The sequence below is a fragment of the Catharus ustulatus genome, chromosome 1, assembly GCF_009819885.2.
Source record: "Catharus ustulatus isolate bCatUst1 chromosome 1, bCatUst1.pri.v2, whole genome shotgun sequence".
NCBI lineage: Eukaryota > Metazoa > Chordata > Aves > Passeriformes > Turdidae > Catharus > Catharus ustulatus.
In genome coordinates, this window is record NC_046221.1 from 41504383 (window position 1) to 41532082 (window position 27700).

The following is a 27700-nucleotide window of genomic DNA, read 5'->3' on the forward strand; positions in this document are numbered from 1 at the left end:
TGTAACCTTTACTTGATTATCTGTGTTCATCTGTCTGTCCCTCATGATGTCTGATGGTACTTAGAAATTTCATCAGAAAGTAAGGTAAGGATAAAAGTATTGAATTCGTCTAAAAAAAAATGCCCAGGTTTGGGCTGGCAGAGGGAGAAGAAAAAGCTGCTGCTAGCATTTCTCTGGCCCTCTGAAAGCTGAGCTGTAACGTAGTGGTTCATTTTGTGGCAAAATGTCATGATCTCTTCAAACAACCTACCCAGAAAACCAGGAAAAGTGTGTGGAGAATGTGTGTGGGAACCAAAGGTATCAGCTTTCAAATGCAGAAGGCAAACTGTAGGAAAATATATTTCTTATTTGTCTGGGAATAATGTTTTCATGATGAAATAAATGCAGCTTTTTCTGTGGGCACTAGTCTGCATCAAATCTGGTATTAGAATAAGAAGTACCTTTCTTTGTGCAGAATATGAACTTTCAAAAGGGGGAAACCTGTAATGTAGTTGGAAAAATGGCAAAAGGAATTGGTGGTTTCACATCATGGTGGTGGCATGTTTTTTGGTGAAATCTTGCTTCTGAGGTGATGGTGTTCTTTGAAAGCTCTTGCCATATATGTTACTGCAGAAATTAATAGCTTGGATTGATGATCTTGCAAGTGCTTGTACATCAGTATCAGAAATGCAGTTACTTTGCATGTGAACACGTTTGCTTTAGCTGGTATCCTCAATTTTTAGTATTTGCACCTTGTTTTCTTAAATATTTTGTATAAATGCTAGGGATACTGACTTTTACTAAAGTGTTTCAAGATTGTTGGAGGAAAATCACTGTAATTGTAATGCAATGGATAGTTCAGAATCAAGGAAGAATATTCAAATACCTAAAATGTTCTGGTTGAAAATCACAAGTAAATACAGCATTGCCCAAACTGAACATCTGCATTTGAGCTATTTGGAGAAGTACTTGCACCCAGAACCTGAAACCTAGACAGTGTAGGATAATTAAAATTGCATGGGCTTTTCATAGTCTCACTTAGGCTAGGTTTAACACCATTGAGTCCAGCCATTATTAAGCACTAAATATTTTCTAATTAAAAATACAAAAGCAAAATCCTGTAAATACAAACATTTGTAAAATTAGAAAGAAATACTAAGACTGGTACTTCACAACAGAGATTCTTCTAAAAACTGTAGATGAATTTATAAATAGTTTTTACTGTTGTTTAAAAACTGTAGATGAATTTATAAATAGTTTTTACTGTTGTTTCCTTTATAATGTTGTATAATTACCTTTGAATTGCTGTTGTAGCTCTCTCCTCATTCTTTCTACTGGATGCTGCTCGGTTGTCCTGATGTGCCCTCTCCTTCCTGCATTTTCAGCATTTGTAGGCTTGACAACATGGGACTAAAAAGAAGGAATTTGCCTGGAGCACAGTTCTGTCATGGTTCTGGTTGTGCTGGTGTTAACACCAGTAGAGCTACTCCTTGCTATCAGTCTTACACCTCTTTTCTTTTGAGTAATCAAACAGAAGATTGGGTGTTTAACCTGAGAGAAAACCTGACAGTCTTTTTGACTGTTCTGGGCTAACAAGGAGGTCTTCTCTTTTTATTTTTTCCTTTTTTTTTTTTTTTCTTCTTTGCTTGTTTGCTTGTTTGGTTTTTTTTTCCCCAGATGTTCCTGTGTCCTGTTTCCCTTCTAGCCTCTAGTTGCATTCCTACCCAGTTCTCCTCTTTGTCAGTAGCGGGATAACTGATCCTTGCATTGGAGCCCTGTGCTTTGTCATTGTGAAAATTCTGGATGCTTCTGGCCAGCTTTGCCAGCAGGGGAAACCCACCTGTTCTTCCCAGTCTCTAAAGACTTCTCTCTGCTACATTTCCATGTACAGTAATTTCACAAATACAAGCCGCACCAATTTGACTAAGATTTTGCTCCTAAACCGGAAATGCGGCTAATAATCAGGAGTGGCTAATATGTGAATAATTTTCTGACATTTACAACCTCAGAAGTGCCTGCCGGAGTGCCGACCCGAGCAGCTGCAAAGTCGGCATTTTGCGATTGTTACAAATCGCTACTCTGTTGCACCGCGGGTGGAGCCTGGCTGCCTGCAGGCAGCACGGGGGGCCGGGAGAGAGGAGGGAGAGGTCTTTCCTTCCCTCCTCTGCCGCAGCCCAGGGAAGAGACGGGGGACCCGGGCCGCCACTGCTGCAGCTCTGGGAGGCGGCGGGGGACCCGGGCTGCCACTGCCGCGGCCCGGGGAGGAGGGGGGGGACCTAGGCCACCACTGCCGTGGCTCTGGGAGGCGGCGGGGGGCTCCGTCCCTGCCTGCCACCACAGGGCAGCGCCGGGCCGTGGTGACCGAGCCCAGTGGCAGCAGCGGCTGGCCCCCAGTGGCCCCGCTGAGCGGCAGCGCCGGACTGGGCCACCTGGCCCCGTCAGCAGCCCCGAGCGGGCCGAACCTGCACAGCCCGAGCCGAGCCAGTAAACCCCGCCCTGCCGCCATTCTGTTACTATTTGGCAACTTTGTTGCACGCGGGTCTTCGCTGCGAACGACAGAGCGGCTTATATTCAGGTGCGGCTTATTTATGGACAAAAACCGAAATACTTGCCAACACCCAGAGATGCGGCTTATACTCAGTGCGGCTTGTATTTGTGAATTTACTGTATACTGTGGTATAAAGGTTGAACTTGTGCAGCGCCGAGGGTTGGACTTGACTGTCCTTGTGGGTCCCTTCCAACTTAGGATATTCTAATTATGATGCTAATTATGGGAAGTAGATAAGTAGATCTAATTACTCCAAAGTGTAAGTAAGCTGAGAAGCACTTTTTTTAACATGTATTTGAGTTAGTTTTCTGTTTTGACCTGCTCACTCACTGCGTGGTTAGGTGCATAATAATGATGATGTGATGGGAGTGAGTGAGGGCAATGCAGGACTGGTAAAACTTCCCTTTTGGTGCCACGTGACAGCCCACTTGCTTAACTGTATCTATGTACTCCAAGCACCAGTATAGCCTAATTGAGTTTGGAAAAAGAAAGTTTGGCCAGCAGAAATTTATGCTTTAATTTGAGCCAGTGGTACTCATAATGCTTCAGGTCTTTCTTCTTGCCCTAGTCTCACTGAATTCCCTCATATGGGCAGCTTTGGAGTTACACAGTGAACTGAATCAGGGAATTTACCTAGCTGAAAAATTTCCTAACAGGAAATTTATTTACCTTTAAAGGAAATTAACTTCCTTTTTCGTTCACCACAGGGCTGCTGAGCCTGTCTGTGTGGGCAGAGGGAAAAGAGCATCATAGGATGCAGAGAGGACAGGAAAGCTGCAGTGCCAGCTTGCTTTGACTGGAGTGAGTGGAGCTGGGGCACATAGCATGGTGGTGCCAGTTCCTGCCAAGTCATTCAGCTGAACTGATTGGTCCTGTTTACAAAACCTGCTTGGAAATTTTCTGACAGCTTTGTCTTATCTGTAGCCTATGTACTGTACCAAGTGTTTGGTACGGTAATTGCACTGATACTCTGCAGAAAGTTAAAATGAAGGATATTTGTAATATATTATCTGTAAAATAATGTATTTGTAGAAATCTGGTGTTTGTAATATTTTAATATGAAAATCAGAGCATGGAAGCAAATCTAAGTCATGAGCCATTTGTTCTTGGTGTTTTTGTTGTATGCACAGAGTTTTTTCTCTGCTGTAGAAATGCTAAGAAGGATATTTTTGAGGAGAAATGTCTTAGTTCAGATTCTGTATATTGCTCATTGTAATCTTTTCTTGTTGCCACGTGCCACTAGTAATATCACATATACAATACTGTGTAATCTCATAATGTAATCTCTTAGCATTAGTAAACTTTAAAAGATGATGGCTTAAGAGTGATAAATGTTCGTTTCAGTTGTTTTTTTATGGAGAAGTAACCAAAAATGCTCTGAAAAATAGTTGACTGTAGGTAACTTGAAGTCTAGTTCTTTCCTTAGTTTCAATACATTGCACTTTTACTTTTTCTTCATTTCATCTCTTTTTTTTTTTCTTAAGTGATTTTAAATTGAAGTGATTGTCACCCAAAATAACTCCATCTGATAGTAGAATATTCATAGTGTTAGCTTCCCAACTCATGGGATACTGAAATGTGATATCACCTCCAAAGGATGAATAAATAGTGTGTTTGAAGATGAAAACCAGATATTTGGTATAACTACTTTGGACTATACAGTGTTCTGAGCAAATGTCCTTTAAACTCAGAAACTGAGAAGTAAAAAACTGTTCTTGATCAATTTTTGTCCCTTGGTTTTGAAGGAAGTGGATTTGGGAAAAGTAGTAATTTTTTTTTTGTAATTATCTGTGTTTTTTATTCTAAATCACTAGCTTAAGAGAATTCTGAAGACAACTGAAAGCAAACTACAACTTTGCTTTTAAGTATAGAAATCAAGCAGCAACATTTCTTCTTTTTGAGTTGGATTTCTCAGTGAAAAAGCTCCTAGATCCTCCCTTGAAGAGACTTTGTTTTCCCCTGAAGAAGTGAAGTCTTCCATGTAGCCATACGTGGAAATTCTAGGCTGTGCTCTAGTATGTGCTATTTTTCTCAGCTTTGTGTCAGTGAATGAAAGAGTACATACAGATAATGTGCACAGAAAAATACTAGTATCTAGAAATAAAGTATTTAACTGTTGTAGTGTCTTTATGCAGATTTTTAATTCAGTAAGGCAGAAATTCAAATGTGCTGCCAGAATTTGCTCCTTTATTTTTGTTTAATAGTGTACATTTAAAAAAATATAAATATTCATGATAATGCTCATATTTGTATTTGAGCAAATTTTGGACTTTCCATCCTTTTGATCTATGTGGTCCTTTCATGGTACTTTCTGCTGCTGTTTGTGACAATTTTAGTGTATTCCTGTATGTTATATAAGCAATGCTGTGTTATTTCTTTAGATTTACTCTTTCTGATGTATAGATAATATTTTTTTTTCAAAATTATCTTTTTTTTCACTCTTGCAGGAAATTCTAAGCTGAGACATGTAGAAAAAGATGTTTTGATTCCACAAATAATGAGGGATCGAGCCAAGGAGCTGTGTTCAGATAAGGTGCAAGGTAAGAGTCAAATATTCATTAGGAGATCAGATGTACTCACTTTTGTGCCCTGAATATAATCCTTGTTTTTGAAATCATGTAGTCAGAGAATAATATGTGTGATCTCCATCTTATCAGTTCACTGTGAAACCAATATTGAAGCATATAAATCTACTGTGTTGGCTTTGGGTGCATGGTGATGTGGACTGTTTTCCAAAATGACTTGTTCTCAAGGGATGTAGAATTTAGTATGATTATTATCAAACTTTTCACATCTCAGTCTGGTGGTGATAGAAGAGCACAAGAGTTACTGTGTTTATGTATGAAATATTTAATACTTACATAAATTCAATTGCCCCATGCAAACCTTCAGTTAAGGCATCTCTCATTTGTTTAAATGTTCCCAAATCACCTTCCTTGCCCCAGCATTGAAATGGTCCATGCACATAAATACACACATGTTACTAGACAGATGTTGAAATAGGGTGATGCGGTGCGCTTCTGTTTTAATTTTCTGGACAATAACTCTTTAAAGTGGAGTCACCACCTCTGCTGAGTGCTACTTACACACAGATTAGCCCGGAATGCTGCTGCTAGGAGGGATGTAAGAATGGATGAAAAGCCATAGAATTAATCTGTACAAGTGTCAGCTTTCAGTGAAGAGCATTTGCATCCAGTCATCCAGACCGGTACTCTTTAAACTTCTTTTTTTCATGCACCCCATCAATAAAAAAAAATTCTGACTGCACAATCCCAATATAAATATGTTCATTTATATCCTATAAATTAGGTAAATGTATCACTGTACTTGTATGTTATGTACATTACAAAACATAAAAATGAAAGCTAAAAAAGAGTGAGAAATACAATTAAATAAACAGTTCTTTAAAATATTTTTAAGCTATTTATCAATCTAAAAAGATTACTGTTAATAACAGTACTTTTTGTTGAGATCTCTATGACTGAACATGCATCATAGTTTTTAGAATCTTTAACACTGTGCTATAGGAATTTGAGTATCTGGTTCCAAGTTTAATTTATTTCAACATTTGATCTTAATGGATGTCATGCCTGGAAAAGATACCTTACAGAGATGCATAGATCCCCATGGAAGAAGTACATAGTTGCTTGCACTTACTAAATTTTACTTAATTATACTCATTTTTCAGTCCTATCCACAAGTTTTGCAAATGTTTTGCTTGAAATTGGGTAATAAATTATCTTGTCCTCTGAGGTCAATCAGTTTTTCTTCCAAACTAATGAGAAGGTATTGTGTGTCAGTGTTTTCAACCCCCTAAAACTCTCCTCAGGAAGATTTTTAACAGGTTAGAAAGTTTTGTTTATATCCTTTTAAAGTGTACAGATGTAGGAGATTTTTGTAGGTGACACACATTTTGTTCACCAACAAAGCCAAACCAAAAATTCCATAAGTAGATGAACGCATCCAAACACCTATTTCAAAATGCTTTCTCCGAAGTGCAATTTTCTTTTGCAAAGGAGTTGCTTTCTTACTCATTGTTAAAATGACACCTTCACCTTGAAGGGACGCTTGAGTGTGTAGTTTTTGGAAATTCCTGCTGGGTAGCAAACTACTCATAGCCAGTTGCCATCGCTGAAAAGGTCAGTGGATTTGGAGCACTTGTCAAACCTGACACATTTTTTTTTTAGAAAAGATAACTCTTTTAAGCACTTTGCCAGAAGTTATCCAGAGAACCACTGTGTGGTGCCAGGGATTTTCATGGCCCCTAGCCTTAGTCTGGAGTCCCTTTTTTTATTCCAGTCGAAGCAGCCACTCCATCAGTGGCTACATTTGCACAGTTTTTTTCCATAATACATTGTTTTTATTCATGAAGCTGCTTCCTGTTGAGAATAGATCTTCTCCAGTATGTCTTTCCTTCAGTGGCTCAAAAAAAAATAAAAATTTTTGTGCATTTCATCATTGAGATGCAAATACCACAAGGTGCAAGAAGTCTTCTGTACTTTCACTCAACTGTATAGCAAACCTCCCACACTTTGTAACTTGTTTTAACACTTGTTTCTTCAAGTCTTTATCAGTGTCTCCTGTGCATCTTACAGCAGTATTTACTGACAAAGGAATGCATTTTAGTTTGTTGCCATATTGTTTTCTCTGAATGATTTCAGTGGCTTTTACCACAGCAGGAAGAACAATTATTTCCCCAGTGGTATTTGACTTTTTGTGTTTTGCTGGTATTTAAGGAGCTTCAAAGGACGTTTCTGGAGTTTTTTCACCAGGACACTCTATGACTGGAGTCATATTTTAAAGTGTATTTTTAAGTGTATTTTTAAGCAGCTACTTCTAGAGGTTCTCCAAAAAATTTTAAAAAGTAGTGTTACAGTAATGACTTCCAAAGGAAAGTGGCATCATGTAACAGATGCCTTCCAGTCCTGCCAGAAGGACTTAACAGAACTTTTTTTTTGTTTGAACAATAGTTGAATCATTTTTACTTTGAACTCTATACCTTTTTGTTGGGGACAAAAAAATGAAGATGAAAAGCAATTGCAGTAGTGTGGGTCATTCGATAGCCAGTTAAGAGTATTTTGAGAACTTGCTATTTGTGTAATACTGTTTGAGGTTAACCAATGGGACAGTATGTATCTGTTTTTCTCCTCTGAACTTCATGTAACATGAGGACTTTGGTTTCAGCATCTTCATTTTCTGTGGCAGCAACCAGTATTGGAGGTTCTTGAGCTATGAACTGTGGACCATTACCTTACAGCTTTTCCATCTTTTTCCCTCCATAAATTTTAATGCCAAAGGATACAGTTTTTCTCTTTCTGTGATGTTAGGCAAAATTATAATTTCTTCCTTCTTTCTCCTGTACAGAGTTTAGTTTTCTATCTTTAGGAAAAAAAGGTTTGTGGATGCATTCTCTCCCTCATTCCTCTGTCACCTGTAAGCCAGCTTTGATCAAATTGTGTGAAAATTAGAAGTGGAAACTGAGTATTTCTGAAGCATTTTTTAACCAAATAGGCAAGTAAAACCCCACATTAATACCTCTATTAAAATAAAAAGGTGGTAGCCAAACTTCAGTTATTTTGTTGTACACCTTTTCATCTGGGTGGAGCGGAGCGACCAAACCATGGGAAATGAAGCTTAAGCAGTTTTGTGATCAGTAGATTTACCATCTCATAAATCCATTGTGAGATTATTCCTGGAATAAATTTGTCTTGTTAGTACACAGGGATAGGTGTTAATCAGAGTAAATAGGCTATGCTTTTTATGCTGTAAACAATTATAAGCTACGAACATAAGCTGCGTAATTAAGTAATCAAAGCTCTTGTGGCTTGGTTTGTGTGCTCTGGAGTGTACACACATGCATGTAATGGCGTTGTTTACACTGAGGGCAGAGATACTCATTTAACTTTCTCTCAATGTAGGATTTTTCTGCTTTATGTTTCATGTTTCAGAAACTCCTTTTAGTAGAGCCTTGTTTCCTTTTGTCTTTAGGAAATTGTGATAAATGCATTGGTAGTGTAGGAAATAAAGCTATTCCACAAGTATGGGCCCTTACAATTGGCTTGGTCAGGCTGGGTTCACATGTGTCCCTATGGGGAGCCCCTGTACATTCAATAGTGCTCTGCATGAGCACAGGGGTCCATCTGTAGCCAGCCCAGTACCTTAGCCTGCAGCTATACCACCTAGAGCTGTGTGCTTATCAGAGCTAATAATGCAAGTAATGACAGCCTGTCCAGCACGTGTTCCAGAGCTGTCCAAGGAAAAGAAACCCCAAGGGTTACAAAACCAAACAAATAAATAAATAAATAAATAAAGGTTTTGTTAACTTAAGAAGTAATCTACTACTCTAGTGCACAGTTAAATGGGTGGCTCATTGCTGTGTTTGGTTGTTAGCGAAATAACCATGGAAAGTATGTCTACCTGATAATTTTTAAGAACAATTAAGTATTGTGTCTGGTCATATTTAATTTTACTTAGATTATTTAAGTTTGGTTACAACTTTTTTTTTTCAGATTGTTTCAATGTAAGTTCTTGTTGGTGCTGCATGTTTCTTAAGAATTTTGTAGCTCTCAGTTTCAGAATTATTTTTGTGTGATTCAAGATTTTCAAGCACTTTTCTCAGTGAAAATGGATATATTGGTAATTTTTTTTAGCTTGGGTAGTAATTCTGTTAACATGCCTTCTGGGAAGCACTAGTCAATTTTCTGTGACCATTATGTAAATATGTATTATTGTGTTCATATCCATGCACTGTATGTGTGTATGTGAAATTGTGGGCAAAACTGTGAAAAAACAAGCAAACAAAAAACCCCCAAATCATTGTCATACAGGAATGTTTCACGGTATTTTTACAAACTGTAGCATGACTTTGCCTGAAATATTGTTAAATTATATATTTCTGTATCAGTATGTCCTTGCATTTCAAACCTAAGTAACTAAAAGGATCATTTATTAGCCATTGCCTTGCTTATTGTTTTCATGAAATAATTTCTTAGGCAAGATGTTTTCCTGTTTTGCTTTAATTTCCAGTTACAAAATTTAAATACAAATAAGCTTCTTCAAAGCAAAATCATGGCAAGTTTCAGGAATCTGGAGTTAGCATTTTTCATTAGAATGGTGTCCTTTAGTACATTAAAAGTTATGTAGTTTCATCCAGCTGTGCTTTTGCTTTCCATGACTCCATGTTCTAAAACTAGAGACAGGCATGGAAAAAACTGCAAGAGCTGTGGTTGATTCTTGATCATTTCTAAAGGAAAGTTTGTCTAATTTCTTGAGAACACTTACTCTGTTGTCCAAAGTTACAGATTCTGAAACTGAACTTGATGGGTTTTCTTTTTTTTTTTGGTAACACAAACTTGGACTGTCAGCTTAATTTGGTTTAATTTTGGGTTACTTTCTATTTTTGTCTTGGAAAATAGAAATGACTGATTGACTTTGAGATGTGGGTTTAGACTCTGAAGAAGTTGTCTTGAATTGAGATCACAAAAAGAAATCACTGGGTCACAGAATCAGTCATGAAATTAATTCTGTATTATATTTATTGTAAATGTTTTGTGTATTTGTTTTATTGTAAAGCATTTCTGCCCAGCTTCCAAAAGCTCACAGCCTTTTTTTTTTTTCTGGGAGAAGAACGATTCGCTCCAAAGACAAGTGATTTAAGTTCTGAACTTCTTTCCTCTGAATTTTGTTGTCCGTTGCTGTCACATCATCTGGATCTGGGCCTTTAAGGTTATGAGGAGGGACCTGCAGATGTCTTCTGCAACAGAGACTGGTTGAAGGCTTCAAGTAGGAAATAGACCTACGTGTTTTTCAGGGTGACTGCAGGGACAGATAGTTCAACTCAGCCTGGTTCTACCATTAGAAAGATGGTAAAGTAAATGTAGCCATCTCTTATTTTAAGCATACTGTGGGAGACATCCCTTTGACCAAGATGACAAGTTGTTCTGTTCTTTTAAAAAAAATTAGTAATCTATTTTAAAATTTTTAAGATGGGGACCCAAAGAAAATATTTCTACTTCTACTGAGTTGAAGACTTTCACTGGAGAACATCGTTGCGTTGGTTCTGTTGTCTGTAGGAGCTGTGAAATTAAAGCAACTGGAGTTACGTTGCTGAAAAAATACCATGATACTTGGCAGGGCTTTAAAAATGGTTTGGAAAGTGTGGCTGGAAAAGGACATTTCCAAGCAACCACCCTCCTCCCGTTCTCCAGATTTCCCATTAGCCCTCTCCTCCTCAGGGCTCATGTTGATACTTAGTGAAGATGATGGGATGCAACACTACTGCAGGCTTCTCCACAGTTGAGCATGACCAGTGTCATCCGGAGTTTTGATAATGTGCAGTTGCTCAACAGTCCTGTCACTGACATTATCTCTGTCCCCGTAGGGGCCACCTGCTCTAGACCATGACCCTTACACCTGACATAGCAAGGTCCATAAATCCAAAGAAATTTCTGATTGAACTACATGTGGTGCTGTACATTTAAATGCCCAAGCACGCCTTTAGATATTCCTTCTTAAAAAAAAAAAAAAATTCTTTTTATATATACTTTCCTATCAGAAATGCAGATAATGAAATGTGTGAAATCCTTAGCAAATTTTGCTTGATATTGTTCACTTTCCTTGGTATTGCAGACTGAATTCTGTTAATTGTTGCCAACCCTTGTTGAATGCTGAGGCAGCATTAACCTGTTAGTACCTACAGTTCTGACATCAGAAGATGCTAAGACTGATAGTAGAGGGAAATTACATGACAGCTCTACTTAAAAATTTTGATGAGTGTTTTTGTTTTATAGCGTATTAAAACTAAAATCACTATTTACAGCTGAACTTCACTCATCCACTTTGCATCATTGTGAAAATATAGTCCTTACAATTTTTTTTCAAGTTCACGTCTCCTAGGAGTATCTGGGTACACAATAATCTTCTAATTGACTAAAGCAAAAAGATCAAGTGACTGATAAAAATCAATGAGTTAACATGATAGCTGTTGATACCTTTTTTTAAATTGAGCTGCTGTCCTCAGAAATTGCTTACATGTGCTTATGTTCATATTATTCAGAGTTTGGTGGAAAGCCTGAGAGGTTACAGTGGAGGAATCACAGATTTTTTATGACCACAATAGCCTTCTCTTAGGAGGATGGGAAAAAAAAGGAAAGAAGTCCATTTTTATGAGAGGAAGGTTAGTACATAGTTGCAATTCAGCAACAAAACTGCAGGTGGAAAATAGAGGAAAATTGTTGTCCTCTGTTGCTGTATTTATTGTCTGAATATTGAAGTATACTGTAGTCTTATGTTGTGTGACCACATGACCCTATATGAAACTGTTGATATTACATTATGTTATATGTGTTGTAAGTTATTTAAATTATTTTAGATGTTTTGATAGTATACAGTTATATTTAGTACTAATAGTAAATTGGTGTGAGTTTTTTTTCTGGCTGCCGTTCCTCAAGAGTAAGAGGCTGAATTTTTATATTATGTTCTTGTTTGCTCAAAGTAGCTTTTGTTTTGGAAGAAATTATTCAGTGCTATATATTTCCAATGAACACTTACTCTCATCGCATTTAACTATGTGAATTAATACAATCTCTAGAGGGATTATGGTATATTGAGCTTTGCTCCAACAAACTGGGCAGAGAGAACAGCTATATGTAAATTAGAATTTGAATAAATGAGATTCTAGATTTGTGTGGGTTGGTTTGTTTGTTTGTTTGTTTGAGTGATAACAGCATTAACTGCCTTAAGCTAATTTTTAGAAAAGAAGTATGAGGGCCTATTTTCTTGCTTGGTGATATAAATTTCAGTGTTCTAACTCATTTTTAGGACTTCGAAGAAAATGTTCAGGGAGGGAACTTGCCTGGTTTGATTATTTTTGTTCTTCCCCCCGTCCATGTCATTTCAACCCAGCTGATGACAAGAAATGGGTCAGACTGCTAGCTTTACCACTGCAACTTAGTTGTGTGGGGTTTTTAATTTTTTAAATTTTTTTTTTATTTATTAGGGAATGGAACAGCTTTTACAGGGACAAAGAGAAATGAAATCACTTTCAGTGAAAGAAAGAGGCCTCATTATAGCCACCAACAGCAGTTATTGACAGCTACACTTCCTATTAACAAGGAGCATTTAAGAGTTTGGCTGTTGGATCTTTGGACTTGATCTAATTTGCTAGCATTAATTAGTTTCTTTTGAGCACAGACACTTGGTGCTCACAGCTATAGATTTAGAGGACTAATTAGGACAGAAAATTGAACAGAATGGGGTAAGGCATTAACCTTCAACCATTACCAGCTGGGGCTCTGATAAAGACCACAGAGTCCAAATGCTCCTATTCATGCAAAGAGTACTCTAATGAATATCAATTTCAGCCAGGTTGCCATATCTTATAAGCCCTATCTTGATTTTGATTCTCTTACCTGGTAGAGATTTTTATGTATAGATATTAAAGTGATATTGGTAGTTCAGAGCAGATGTGGTTACCTGTATTTTGTCCAGTTCTTCAATTTGCTTTTCTCAAGTTACGGATTTTATTGGTTTCCAGCTAAGATCCTGAATTTTAAATTGATTTCCCTGTCCAGCATAAATATATTAACACAGCTCAGATTAATTAAACGTTCTTAGCAAATGCTGATTTAAATAGAGGATGCATGTGTTTTTGTGGATTATTGTAGTGCATGCTAGTAATAGCCATAAGAAGAGCACTCACCAAGGTAACTGCTGAAAGTTGAAAAGTAGGATTGCTTCATTTAAAGCTCTTACAGTGAGATACAATTATTGTATTATGGTGTTCAGTTGGTAATACAGTTTTTAGAGGAAAACTATTTTTCCAGACTGGATTAATGTGTTTTAACATCTGCAGAATGGGAATACTTTAACTGTATATAAGGAAAGAAAAAAAACCAACTAATTTCCTTTATCCTTTTGTATAATTTCTTGGATTTTTGGAAGAGTTAAACTTGAAATCAAGCATCAGAATCTTCAGTTGTTTCTACCCTTTAGTCATATTACTGTTCCCTGACAACGCCCCATTAAAACTGAATCATTGTTGCTGTCTTCATTTGACTTCTGTAACTGGAAATTCTTTGCCCACTGATGAGAAAAGTTTAAAAGTCTTTTCTCTATGATAATTTCTCCAAACTTGTTTTTTTCAGCAATGATACTAGCATTGATGTATATGGCTTTTATGTGCTTTAATTGTTTCCAGTTCTTCACTATTACACTTTACAGTGCTAGGTTGAATAGCTGGTTTTGTGTCTTAGGGTCTTGGTAAGGTAAGATTGGCACAAACTGCAAAAATAGAGAAATTCAACCTTGCCTGTATCTGCTCCCCTTGGATATGTCATGGTATTTATATCAGTCTTTAGAGAGCTGTGTGAAGTGAGTGTCCATAGTAGAGGAGACATGATCAAGTTCTTCTTTCAACAAAAGGATGAGGGTACTGTTCCAGCCACTATGTTTTCCCAGATGTTACATGCAGTGTTTGCTGATCTTAGTTTTCTTTCCCAGTTGACACATTTTGATTCTTCTGTGTCAGTCATTCTTATTACCAGCAAGTGAGCACAAACTTGGGATTCTGTAAGTGGTTTTTTGCATCCATTGCATCCATGGTGGGGGTATCCTGTGGGTGCAGTTTTAAGAGTGTTACCGTGGCGTAGGTGGACAGAGTGGGTGGCAGTTCATGTGACTCACAGTAGCTGTTACTTTAGCTGCCTGTCCTTAATGTATGAAGTAGTTGCTCTGCAATTTTGCATTATAAACCCCTCTTAGATACTGCATTCAACAGTTACACAGTTGGCACTTAGTGTAAATAAATCTTAATACTTTTAAGAGGTCATGCTATATTCACATTGCATGTGTATAAATATTTGTTGTATATGAATTATTAATATTACCCTGGGGTTAGTTTCACACAGAAAATGGGTTATTTTTCAACTATTGAAGTCAGAATGTGTTGTATAGGTACGATTAGGTTCAGCGTTAGTTTGGTCAAAATGTTGCTACTGTGTATTCAGAAATGCAATAGTGGGCATTCAGGCCGCCTAAAAGCTGACTGACCTTCTATTCAGCATAAGGTGGTAGGGGATTGCTTCTGTCTGTTCTTTAGAAAACACATGAAGTTGACAAGTGTATTTGTCAAAGACAATTGCTTATCCAAATCTTAAAAATTGAAATGAATTGAAATCTTTGTGTACAATGTTATGACTCAGCAGAACCAGTCAAAAAAAAAGGGGCAGGAATCACAGGTCTTATCAGGCAATAAGAGAAGACAAAGCTGAGATATAGTTCGGCAAATACAGACACTTTCAACAAGATGTCGTGTTCTAAGTGTTCTTCATGCATTTTGGTCTAAGCGTTCTTCATTGTTTTCTGAAAACAGTGAAATCTCAAATTTTCATCCTGTTTTGGGATGAAAACATTTTAAGCATCTTTTTCCACGTAGAGCAGTTCTAAAGATTGCTTAGCTCAAACCAAGTGAGTTGTCCCTCTAGCACTTTGATGTAGTAGGTAATGGGTCCCATGGTAACAACACTGACAATGCGCAATTGTTTTTTTAATATGGTAGAGAACAATGTTGTCTGTTGCTGAATAAAACTCTGTTCTCATGCATTATTTTTTAGGTCCTTTTAAAAACAACAACAACAAAAAATTTCTCTTTCTCACCCCCAAATTTAGTTTTGTTGCTGTTGTAATTGCTTTCCAGTAGTTGTCTCAGTGGTGCTGCATAGAAAAAGAGTAGAAAGATTTGTGCTCTGAAGAGTTTAGTTAGAGGTCTGGTGTCTGAGAAGGGAGTAAAGACTACAGTATTGAAACACTTGTGCTATACTGTCATCCCTCTAAATTTTATTTTTAATTTTTTTTTATGTTAAAAATTTTATTTTTTAACATGTTTTCTGAAGAAAAGAGCACCTGGAATATTTGCTGCCTCAAATCAGGATGGATACCTCTACATGAAGTGTAATCATGTAACAGAAGGCGAGAGGTGTTTTGGATAGGGAATCAAGAGCTGCAGAGCTGGTCAGAGGATAGGAAAGGGGATGATCAAGGAATGCTAGAGCTTTGGAGGTATGGATGAGGCTTTACATTTTTGATGAGGGACAAGAAAAGCAGTTTAGATGCTGTATCCTAGATTTGAGAGGGATACTAGCAAAGGTATTGAAAGAAATCATGGAAAGGGGGGAAGTTAATTATTCTGATGGGATAATGAGTAAGAAAGAAACTTATATGAGGAATTTTGAAGAAGATAATGCAGAAGACCTGTGCATGAAAATTTCCCTTGGATGGAATGAACAGATTCTTCTCTTAGTATTTATCCATTGTATTGGGAAGGGGTTGAAATGGTTGTAGGGAATTTGGGACTTGAATTATGGTATTAAGAGGTCTGCCTTCTTACGTTTTTCCTAAAATGAGTTTAAAGAAAGGTTTCCTTTAGTTAGTAATGCCTTTTTTTTGTCCAGTAAACAAGAGTGACCACAGTCTGCAACTTCAAACTTTGTTGCTCATTACTTTTTCTGTCCTGCCTTTGGGGTGATAATTTTCTACAGTGACTCTGACAGCCCAGTCAAAATGATTCATAAGGCCAGTGGTGAAAAGAACTCTTTATTTTTCTCTGGTGTAAATAATCTTTGTCATTTCTGGTCTGTCCTGATTTTCTCCTTGTACTTCTTTGCATGTCTTTTCTGAGTGGTTTGGGGGTTTTTTTGAAGTTAAATTTAGGCTTCAGCATGTATCTAGTTAATGAACAGAATCTTACCATTGCTTTCCATAGAATATGGCAAAGAATGTTATATGTTTGGGGTTATATAACTTGAGATTTAATTAGTAATTAACTTATCTTTAACAGGGTGCTAGAAGAGCTCACAGCTTCTCTGGTGTCTTCATTGACTTATATCAAAAGTCCTATGTTTAAAATATTTTATATTAACTACGTGTAACAATGCTTCATGACAGTTGAGTAGTAGTGGTTCTTCAGCTTTGTCTTTGTAATAAAGGTGTCCCCATACTTTCAAAAACTATTCCAAATTTAAGGAAATTAAAAAGCATATTCATGTATGTATGTGTGATGGTTTTTTATATTTCATTTTATACATTCCAAACAGCTTGAGGAAGTTTTGAGTCCTTTGTGGGGAGTGAGAATGGCATGGAAAAGATGCTTTTACTTCAGTGAGACTGTTGTGTAACTTTGTTTTGATATGCTTTACCTATTGAGTAGCTACGAAACTTCAGAAATTTTAAACCAAAATACTGCTGGGCGAATCTGTCCTCTTCAGTCTACTGTCAAATTCATATAAATACTACTTACTGGCTCTGTACAAATCTTTGAGAAACATTCATTGTTGGTAGAGAATATTTAGCAAAATTACAGCCCCAAAAAATAATTTTTGCGCTTCTATAGAAAGAAGATACTTAACAGAGTTGCAAACTTTTGCTTTGGCTACCTTCTCCCTCCAGTAATTCAGATGAACAGTTCTGGGCTCATGATTTTCTTTTCTGTGGTAGTTTCAGTGCAGTGCTGTTTGTTCCAGACCTGATGTTACAGATCCCAGTGGCCCTAATGTTTGAGTTGCAGTGACTTGGACTTGCCTGAAAGCTATTTCAGCCACTCTAATAAAGAGGAGAAATAATTGCCTCTGTGAAAGTGTTAAAAGTACTTAAAGGTACTTGTGGTGTTGTGGTATCAGGTTCAGCCAGATATGTTTCACATAAGCAGTGTATTGTAACAGTGACTGTAATTCTTTTGTGTGAAGCAGGTAGAATCCCCTTATTTCTAATGTAATGTAGTCACTGTCTTAAGTTTGATTGTAAGTTTGATACTCTGATGTCTGGGTTCTGATAAAGAGATCTGGTATTCACAGTCTTTTGTGTGTCCAGACCTGAACTGATTGTGCAATAACATTTTACTTGGGCGTTTTTGTACTAACAGTTGTCAAGTCCTCAGTCTCTAAGCCTTGGCTGAACTTGTGACAAAAAAGTCAGAACCTAAAGCTTGTTGTATTTCAAGCAATATTTCAAGCAAACAGAGGGCATGAATCTGAGTAAGAAACAGTCTAGCCTTCCTCTTCTCTCTTTTGCAGTCTTTCAAAGCTCAAGGGGGATAAAAGTTACTTCATCCTGTTCTGCAGTGTTGAGAGAGGAGACCCTTATTAGTGGAACACCCTTGGAGTCTTATGTCAGCTCCTCAAACTCCTGCTTTGTTTTTTGGTTAAGTCATGTAGGATGGGAGACATCCCAGTTCGTTCTCTCTCTCTCTCTCTCTCTCTCTCTCTCTCTCTCTCTTTTCCCTGTCCCCTTACCCCTTCCTTGTCAAGGCTCAAGGCAACAAGGACAAGAGGGTACTTTCAGAATCAGCTTTGGGTGGGACATGGAAATTTTGGGTGACTAAAATGAGGTAAAGTGTATTCTACTCGTAGTCAGTCTCTGTTCAGACACGTAAATTGAGATAAAACCATAAATGGAGGAGAACTGTCGTGATCAAAGCATATGGGACATTGCATTGATAAGCATAAAGCAAGGATGGCAGTGCTATCAATTTTTGTTTGGGTATTTGATCTCCTGCAAAAGCTGTGTACAAACCCTTGGACTTTGGAAGCATTTCCTAAGGATTCCTTTGAGCTGTCTTTTTTCCTGTCTGTCTCTGGTTGCTTCCATATCTTGGGAATCCCGTTGGTTTGTTAGTGCCTTCTCTAACATTAAGCATCAATGTGTCTGCAGATTCTGTGCAGGTGTGGACTGGCTGGGTAGTAAGTGCCCTTCAGCTCACAACAAGATCTGGTGAGAGTAGGGGAAAAGCAGTTGATGCCTGCTGGCTCATGGCAAACAAGGCTCAGCTGGACACTGGTTACCAATTTCAAAATTTGGGAAAAGCACTTGTAATTTTACTTTCCAATTACTTTCTTCTTTTTTTTTTTTTACTTTCACCATTGGCAGCAGTCTTGGACTCTAGCTAAAGACCAAAATCTAAATGAAGCTATTTTTCATAACTAAGTTGGCATCTTATTTCCTATTTCATCACTTTTTTTTTTTTTTTTTTTTTTTTGTCACAAAATGCATAAGGCTGAAATCTTGGTATGTAGGGGAAAACAGGCAAATAATCTCAACAGTGCAAACTTCAATTCATAAATCTGAGACTTGCAACCAGACTGCTGTACAAGAAAACAGATGCCATGCAATAAATTAATACTAAGCTGAATAATAAACAAGGTGTATTGTTAAAGGTCCTTAATGCAAAGAAAGTGATTTCAGACTTTCATATGCTTGTTTTCTGTCTTTGTTTCAATGGAGCCTTTGCATGTGTTTTCTTTATTGTTCTCTTTTGCGCACATTTGAGCTTTGTTGGGTTGAGGACTCAGTCTCTGGTTGGGCAGTGGTGATTAACTTACACTAAATAGGCAGCAATAATGTGATTTGAGAATGAAAAGGATTCATTTCTTTTAAACGAGGGGGAAAAAAAAACAAGGTTGAAGGAAATAGTTTACATAATCTGTAAACTAGTTAAGGAGCTGAATATTTATGCAGGTTGAAATTGAAGCTTAGTTGCCCTCTAGGGGTTTTACATTAATACAGCATATGCTAGCTTTTGGGTGGTTTTTTCTTCTTTCAGAATAAAGGTGAGACAAGTCTTTGGAAAAAACTTACATGCTGACAAATCTGTGGTGATAGAGGCGTGTGTACATTTGCATTCAGTGAGTAAAATTCATTTAGTTCAAAATCCAGAAAATGGAGGAGATATTTTTAGCCAGGTTAGGTTCTTTTAAATTTCATTGTACCAGTGGAGAATGCAGTCACAACCAACCAGTCACAGCACGAAGTCTCAACCAGGAAAGGTCCTTACTTTCAGTTCTAAGTAAACAGAAGACAAAAAGTCACAGGGGGTTGTAATGGCAGCACCAGGACCCCCTGGCAGTTTCTGCTCATGTCCCAGCTGCTGAATGCTGCTTCAAAGTCTTGTGTCCTCACAGGAGTCTTCTGTCACTTCTGGTCTTACAGCAGGTTGAGCCCTGGATATTGGTCTGTGATTGAATGTGCTAGAAATAAACTTTATTTCCTCCTTTAGAATGCAATTGATAAAACCAGTAGTTCTTGATTGCTTGGATAGGCATGTGATATTTCATTGTAGATATCCTCATGCCATAGGAGGAAATGTGACAAATGGCTTCTAAACTGGAGCTACATATACCTATTCCCTTGTTAACTTTCAGTATCTCTTTTGCCAATGATTTTGTAGCAGAGGCATCGTTAACATACTCATTTGAACAATTGCTAAATAAATTCTTAAGAGTTTGGTTGTTTTTCTAAAAATGCCAAACACATTTATGTGATTATTTTTGCTGTCTCTTTCATAACACTGTTGATGCTGTATTACTCTAAAATGCTTTTTCATCAGAAACAAGGTAATTGGAGCAGGCAGAATAGATGCACTTAAACAACCCCTTGCTGCCAAACTTGAGTCCCTCTGCATACAGCTTGAGGAGCACAGAGTAATCAACTTCCAGAAGGTAGAGCAGTGTCCCCGAACCTTCAGTGTACCAAACTGCACCTGGATTTGTGCTAGTAAAGTCAATGGGTTTATACAGATTTCTGTGCCATCTGCCTTTTAAGCCTTATGCTGCAAAACAGTTTCTCTCTCTTGAGGGGTTTTCATAACTAGTTTCTGGTGCATTTTGTTTTGCTTTGTAGATTTATCAGACTTGTTTGTATATCCTCTGTCTACCAGTATTTTATTTTATTGTCTTCAAAATTGCAACTTTTGCTCTGAAGAAATGTACCTGGTTTTTGCAGTCCTTTATTTAAAACATTTTACAGAAGATGAAAGACAAATCTCACACAGTTACTACCAAATTTCCAGATATTGCTGAGTTTTGGTAATGTGCCTTCCTGCCACATGGTTTAAAGTCATCTCTTCAAAATCATGAAATGAATAGGATGATCTGATATTCTAAATACCTCCACAGTCAGTGATGCAATTTTATTTGAAAAACTAAGTTCACATACTTTATAATACTGTGGCCACAATTGCAAAGGGTCAAGTTACTCTTCACTTCAGAATATGGGCACAGCAGATTTTTTCTACCTGGAAAATTTGCACTGTGGTTTTGTCATCCTTACTAGCGCTGAGTAGTACCTCATTCAGCAGGAATTCTTTAGCAGGAATTCTTCTGTGGTGAAGAATTTCTGCCTCCACACCAGCCTATGGCTAGTCACTTTTGAAAAAAAGAGATTAAATATGTACTGCAAAGTAGAGTAAGTACATGATAACTGTTTTGGAGATGTTGGAACAGTGATTGGGGATGAATTGTGACCTGTGAGGGAAAGTAACTTTCTCTTTTAATAACTGCATAAATCTTTTATATTCTGTATATTGGGAATATTCTATATTCTCAAAAGACCTGAGATTTTGACCCTATTCTGTGTGGCCCATCTCACCTTCACCCTCCAACTGGAATCCTGGAACCAGTTTCATTTTTGCTTAGATTATATTTTGTTTCATTCAGAGGAGTGAGAACTACTATTACTGTTACCATCACCAAGCTTCAGTATTGGAGTTCTGAGTTGAATAGCTGGTTTTGGGAGTCAATTAAATTGAACTGGGGCAGGAGGAAGGGAAGAATCCCTCACACAGCACGGTGTAACAGAGCTGGTGTCACGGTGGAATAGCTGGGCAAATGCCTCCTCAGGAGTTATATAAATGCCCTGCTCTACCCCCACCATGTGGTAGAAGGACATTACTGTTCCTTCTTCGGCTCCGTGAAGCTCTGTTTTAGATAATAGATATATTTTGCCTTTGGAGTTCAGCGAAAGAGTCAGTCACTGTGGGACAGAGAGAGGGGATGTTGTTTCTTTAAATCATCTGTTACCCGAACTTCTCAGCTGTCCCTGAGTGGCTCGGCAGCTCCCAAAGGAGGTGGGAGGATAAGCAGTGGCGAGGCTGCTCTGCGCAGCTCAAGTTGGATGCACTTGTTTATATAAAAGCAGGCAGTGACAGACAGTAGCCATGGGGGAACTTGCATTTGTTCCAGTTCTGCCTCTTCCAGCGCCTGGTATGGTAACGCTTGATGTCAGGGATACTTACTGCAGGGTGGGAGGAAAATTAGATCAAGTCAGTCTTAAAGGAAACTGTTGTTTAAAACCAGTGCAGTTTAACCAGGTGGCTGTGCTTGCTGGGCATGCTTTAGCTGAAACCAAATAGAGAAGGTAATGCCTTTACTTGACAATAACATTCCTCAAGCAGGTTTCTTTAGTGGACAAATCATGATTTACCCAAATAAACTGCTTCACAACAATGTGCTTACCTATCTTAAAAGGGTAGATTTTTGTAATTTCACTAGGAAGAAAAGAAGGTCTGCTTTCTGGAAAAATCTGCTTGCATAGCCCAACAGATTGTCATCTTTGAGCACTTAAATCTACCTTGACTGACAAAGTAGTCCCTGTAAAGCCTTATACATAATAATTACGCTCTTGCTATTTCTCCAGTGTCTTCTGAGGACATAACCCTCTTGTGTACTGCTGTGCTCTGCCTGTCTTGCTTAGTCAGAAGCAGGAGGATTTGGCTTGTAGCTCTTATAGAGCTGGGTTGCTGGAATTGACTTTAAAAATATGACATAGTACTAGATTTCTGTGTGTTTGGGGCAAAACGCCCACGCACAAACATAGGTAGGTGTGTATACTCATGCATACAGGAAATGATGACAACTCTGTATATCCAGGATGGAAGATCAGATCAGGTCTATGGCACCAAAACTAACAAGCAGACATTTCTCTGTATCATCTCTGCCAAAGCTCTTTTTGCTGTCGAAGTCCAAGTTCTGTTAAAATTCTAGTGATTAAATGTTTATTGCTAATAAATTCTGTCTTCCACAGTATTTAATCATTTAGCAATAGTCAGGAAAGCACTGCCAGACATTTTAAGGTATATGTTCTTTTCTGACTCTGTGACTCTTAGGAAAACACTTTTCCTAAGTTTCATGTGTGCATTCATGTCAAACTGAAAACTAACTTTAGTCTTTCCAATCCTTGTCACCAAAAAGACATTTTGGTCAGTTCTTATGCGTGCAGGACATAGAATGAGCAGAGCTGACCTATCCTTGTCCTAATGGCAGAACTAAATGCTCCTGAAAGTATTTTGAGATTACATGTGTATATTATTTTCAGAACTCTTTTTAAAAAAACTCTTCATTACTTTAATCTGGCATATTTTTGTTAACACTTTTAAGTATTTGTCTGGATTTTGTTAGTTGAACTGATTGGGTTGACTTGAATTACTGTGTTTGGCTGTGTTCTTCAGCTTGTTTATGTGTTTTTCTTAAACAAAACATTTCTTCTCTTAAGCTTTACTTTTCAGTTTCATTCTCTTGTTTCTTTGTGCTTATTATAAAATTGGAAAGAAAAGATCCAGTGATCTGCTGTGGATAGGTGTGGGTTATTTGGGACAGACAGAAGTGCTTTTCTGCTGTTGCTTGAGGTTTCTGGTTATGCCTCTTAGAAACATCCACAATTCTCAGTCTGGATGGTAGCAAATCCTGAATTGCAGAACATGTGTAGTGAGCCTGATGAGAGAGGTTCCCCCAGCACAAGCCTGTGCATCATATGGGAATGGGACTGTATCTTCATTCTTCGTGGCTTTTGTGAATGTGCTCGTCATTCCTTGATGGTGGTTTCGTGAGATCCTCTTTCCCCCCCACACAAATTCTGTCTTTAATGATTGTTGGGTTTTAAAACAAGAGAAATCCTGCTAATATTTCTGTAATAAAAAGAGCAGCAGCTGTGCAATAACTTCTGATTTGAAGTAACTGATGTTGGAAGGATCCCTATGTGCCTTACATGAGTTTTCAGAACTGTTGTGGTATTGTGGTTTTAAAAAAACCCTATATGTTTTTTTATAATTTTTGAAACAGAATATTTAAACAAGCCATTGATTTTAAAAGCCCACTGTAATCAGTTGACCAAACCTAGATCCTTGTAATACCAATGTATGTAGGACATGAAAACTTTGGAGACTCTTGTTCCTAAGTAGGTAGGTGGCATTTACAGAGTGAGTAACTGGATGTTCTGAAAAAAAACCCCACCAACTCTCAAACATTTTTGGTCTGTGTAGAGTGTTGTTACTCCCTCCTGCTCTGGCCTGTTTCTGTATCCAGCTGAGAGATACTTTGAGGCTAATTAATTTTTGCAGCAGGATTTTGAAAACCTGCTAATGAAAAAAACATGCAGGGTATGAAACAAATAACTACAATTGCAATAGTTGGGAGTTTAGCAGGACTTGAGTGGGCCAGGGCAGAAAAATATTGAGGGAAACCAGGCTGGCATATACCTTTCTGGTTTCAAGAGGTTTTTCCTCTCCCTTCTTCCTCGTCCTTTGGATGCTTGTCCATTTAAACCCACCATGTAAGGCATCCTAAGGATTTCAAAGGAGAACTGTGACAACTTTATGCTTGAAGGTACAAGCCAGGCCTACAGGTGATTAGGAAGAAATTTCACTAGAGAAGATGTTTTTCCATAATGTAGACTTTCTGACACATTTTTAAAAAGCAGCTATTACTGGCTTCTGAGAAAGATGGTATACAGGACAAATAGGCCCTTTAATTCAGTATGTTACTTTCTAATCTCCTAATGTCCCCTAAAACAAAGTCTTCAGATTTGTTTTAAGGATATTGATGTGTTCTTTATCCCAGGGCATTGTGTTTAGACAAACAGATTCTAGGTTCTTTTGGGAAACATTCTTTCTCTGCAGATCACAGTTGTGCTGTTTGTCTTCTTGATGATTCACTCTTGCTGTATGTTCACCTCAGTGATGAGATGAGGGAGGTTTCGGCATTTCATTCTGGAGTGCCAGAGATGCTGTGGTCTGCTGGGGGATACTCTCTTTGCACTCTGTACTTTAAGATAAAGCTGCTTTTCTGTGCTGAGAATGCCCTGGAAAAGATTGGCCAGGAGGATGAATATGTCTTCCTTAAAATTGCCAAATTTTTGGGATTCTCTGCTCCCCAGTTCTGCATTGTGTGCTAGTATGTATTGATCATCTCTCCTAGGGACAGCTGCCTCCAGTTACAAAAGCTGAAATGGAGCAGATTTTGGGGGGGCTGGTGATGAGCAGGAAAATGGAAAGTATATGATTTTTATGTTATAGCAAATCAATATTTGTGGGGACAAAGTATTTGATCTGATAACAGAGGTTCACTTGAAAGAATCAAGGTTATTTTATGTCAATTTTCTCTTTGCCCTATATAAGATGCATTTAATTATTTCATGCTATCTCCTTCTAGTCAAATTAATCTGTTTTATATATATTGTTGCTCAAATTAGAATAATTCTTTAATCAGCTGTGTTATGCATGCCATAGTAGGCCAGAATAGGAAAGCTATTCCTAGCATACTGACGATGCATGCATTTTATTTGTTGTTGTAATTTAAAAGTAAAATCAGAAATATTGATTTCTACTTGACTGGAGAGATGATTTAGTTTGAATATCAGACTGATCTTAATCAGGTGAGAATTAATTGAGTTGGAGGTATTAGATATTCAGTGATGTTAACTGAACCATGAGCAATCTACAGAGAAGCTTTCTTTTGTACTGTGTTGGAAATATCAAATAGCTGATACTCTACAATGTAAAACAATCTCTTCATGTTCATTCTACTACTTCCTCTGGCTTATTAAATGCACCAGTAATCTGTTCTGTGCATACTGAGTAATCTTCAAAGTAACAAACTAATGAATCATAATTTAATACAAAATTAAAAGCGTAATAGCTACCTTTAAAAATGCTGCTGGTAATGTTTAGATAATTTTATGGTTTTGTACACATTTTACAAATATAGGTTTTAAAATCGTGCTATTTGTTTGCATTTTAAAGGGAATTGTTTCCTCTTCCTCCTCCTCCTATCACCCCCAAATCCCCATTGTCATTTGGGCATCTTTTCTCCACTCAGTGGTACAGCCCAAGGAATGACCCAAACACTGGATAAAACTCTCTCTCTATATATATATACATACATCTCATACATCTTTTTCTTTTTTTTTTCTGTGTGTGTGTATGTAGAGGGAAAAAGCCTACCCCAGAATAAGCCTGGTTTGTTTTTTTTTTTATTTTAAGAGTGTGATAGCAGTATCATAAGTGTTGAGAAAATATAAATGGTGAGATAACACCTCTGTAGGACTTTCTCTTAAGTAGTAAAATTGTAAAGTCTTTAAATAAACGAGAGTCAGACCTGAGAAGATCAATTTATTTTGATAATGGGGAATATTTCATTTATTTTGTGTACAAGCACATCTGCAAAATAGACACACACTTATAATTGATAAAACTACAGTTCCAGTATTATATGAAATGTACAACACCTCACAATATGAGGCAATATGGAAGTGCCAAGTATTTTTATAATCTGAATCTGCAAAAAATGAACTTTCAGAAATAGCCTTCACACTACAAACAGTTCATACATTGAAAATAATGAGGATGATTCTTTGGTGTTATATCAACACAGTTTCCGTGCAACTGCTTGTCTGGAGAGAAGTCCCACTTTTTATTCTTCTCTTATTTTGCACATGGGAAGACTTTGATGTTTGCAGGAAGAAATAATTAACTGTCTAATATTTTTAAATTTTTTAAGTTAAGAGAAAAAATCCTTTAGAAATCTGCTGCAAATATAATCTGATGCTGGTTGTTCCTCTTTATTAAATTGCAAAAGAACACCCACAACTTTCAGTTTGTTTTTAAGCTTGGGGCAGGACATAACAGTTTTTTTTCATGAAGTCTTTCCTTCACATACACATAACTGAAACTTCAGCAGTCCAACACATCTATTCCACCATTTCATTTTGAATGCAGCACAGTGTTGGATGTGGGATGGTATTCTAGGGTACATAAAGAATACTTGCATCATAAATGTGATGCCTTGTTTTTGTTGTCCACTGTTCGTAGTCCTGCAGACACTGAGATAAACAGTGTTAAATTTAACATTGTCTGGTTTAATGGTATGGAAGAAAATCATTGTCTTTATTCTTCAGAGCTCTGCTTGTGTCTTATGCTAGATATTGGTTTGTCCCTTTGACTCAAAACCCTACAAGTTTTTTATTTTTGTCATATGGAGCAAATATTTCCTGAACCTATGAATATGTTCTAAAGTTAAAATGGACAGGATTCTGGCTTTTTCTCTCCTTTTTTTAATTAGGACTTGTATGTCCCAGGACATCTAATGGTGGACCCCCATCTTTTTTGTAGCTTTCTGGTAATTTATCTGATCTTTCAAAATTAATACTTTAGTGTGTATTGCATATGCCTTTCTGACTGCTTGAATAGACAGGGAAATAATTTGTCCAGTCTTTATTCTGTGATAAGTGAACTGTTAGCCAGTTTCACTTCAGTTTCCATCTGCTTCTCATATTATCTTGTTGTAAAGTCATAAAACGGAGTTGAGGGAAAAGCAATTGGAAATACTAAGGAAAAATATTCTTCTTACTGTTTTTTTCGGCAAAGATTAGTATGGACTCTAAAGACCTTTGTAAACAAAGTGGTCTTTACTGTGCCAGCCTTCTTCCTAATTATCAAAGAAACCTTAAAAAGAGTGCTCTGTAGCTAAAATAAGTTTTTAATCAACCATCAAATATACTAAGTCGGGCACTGAAAACTAATTCTTCATCCCTCCAACATCATTTGTATAATTCTGTATCTGAAGGAAATTACAGAAAGACTTGTAATAGGAATTTTATTTTAAAAAATGCATCTCTGTACAGCTTTATAGATAAATTAAGAAGGCTTTCAAAAGCCCTTTTTTTTCCCCTGTTGTGTGACTTCACATACATCAGGATCTAATTTCTCCTAGTTCTTTGGGTTGTGCTTTCTCAGGTGGGTAAGTTGGGATAGGAAGACCCAGTGAAATCTGGCTCTTCGATCCAGGGCAGATCTGAAGGTGTCAGGGACCAAACTCAGCAGCTTTCCTGAGCTGCTCAGGGCTGGAGATGCTCCCTGCTGAAGAGTCAGTCCTTGCAAGGACTCATTTTTCTCTGGCCTCAGCCAAAAAGCCCTCCTGTCTTGTCCCTGAAAATGTGGTCTTCCCATCATAGGCAGGTGCCCTGCACATGCTAGCATGCCATAGTGGACAGGTGAGAACTGGCAAAACTGAACTGCTCTGTATTCAGACATGGCTGTTCAGCTTTTGTCTGGTTGACGGCAGACCTCTCTCTTGG

General features: G+C 37.5%; 1 protein-coding gene across 1 annotated transcript in view; it reads left to right on the forward strand.

Moving 5' to 3' along the window:
- Positions 1–27700, forward strand: part of CMC1 (C-X9-C motif containing 1) — a 40760-nt gene that overhangs the window by 8437 nt on the left and 4623 nt on the right. Inside the window, exon 2 of the mRNA XM_033072994.1 lies at positions 4975–5067. Within this exon, the coding sequence (XP_032928885.1) occupies positions 4975–5067 (93 nt within the window). The remainder of the gene's footprint in view (positions 1–4974; positions 5068–27700) is intronic.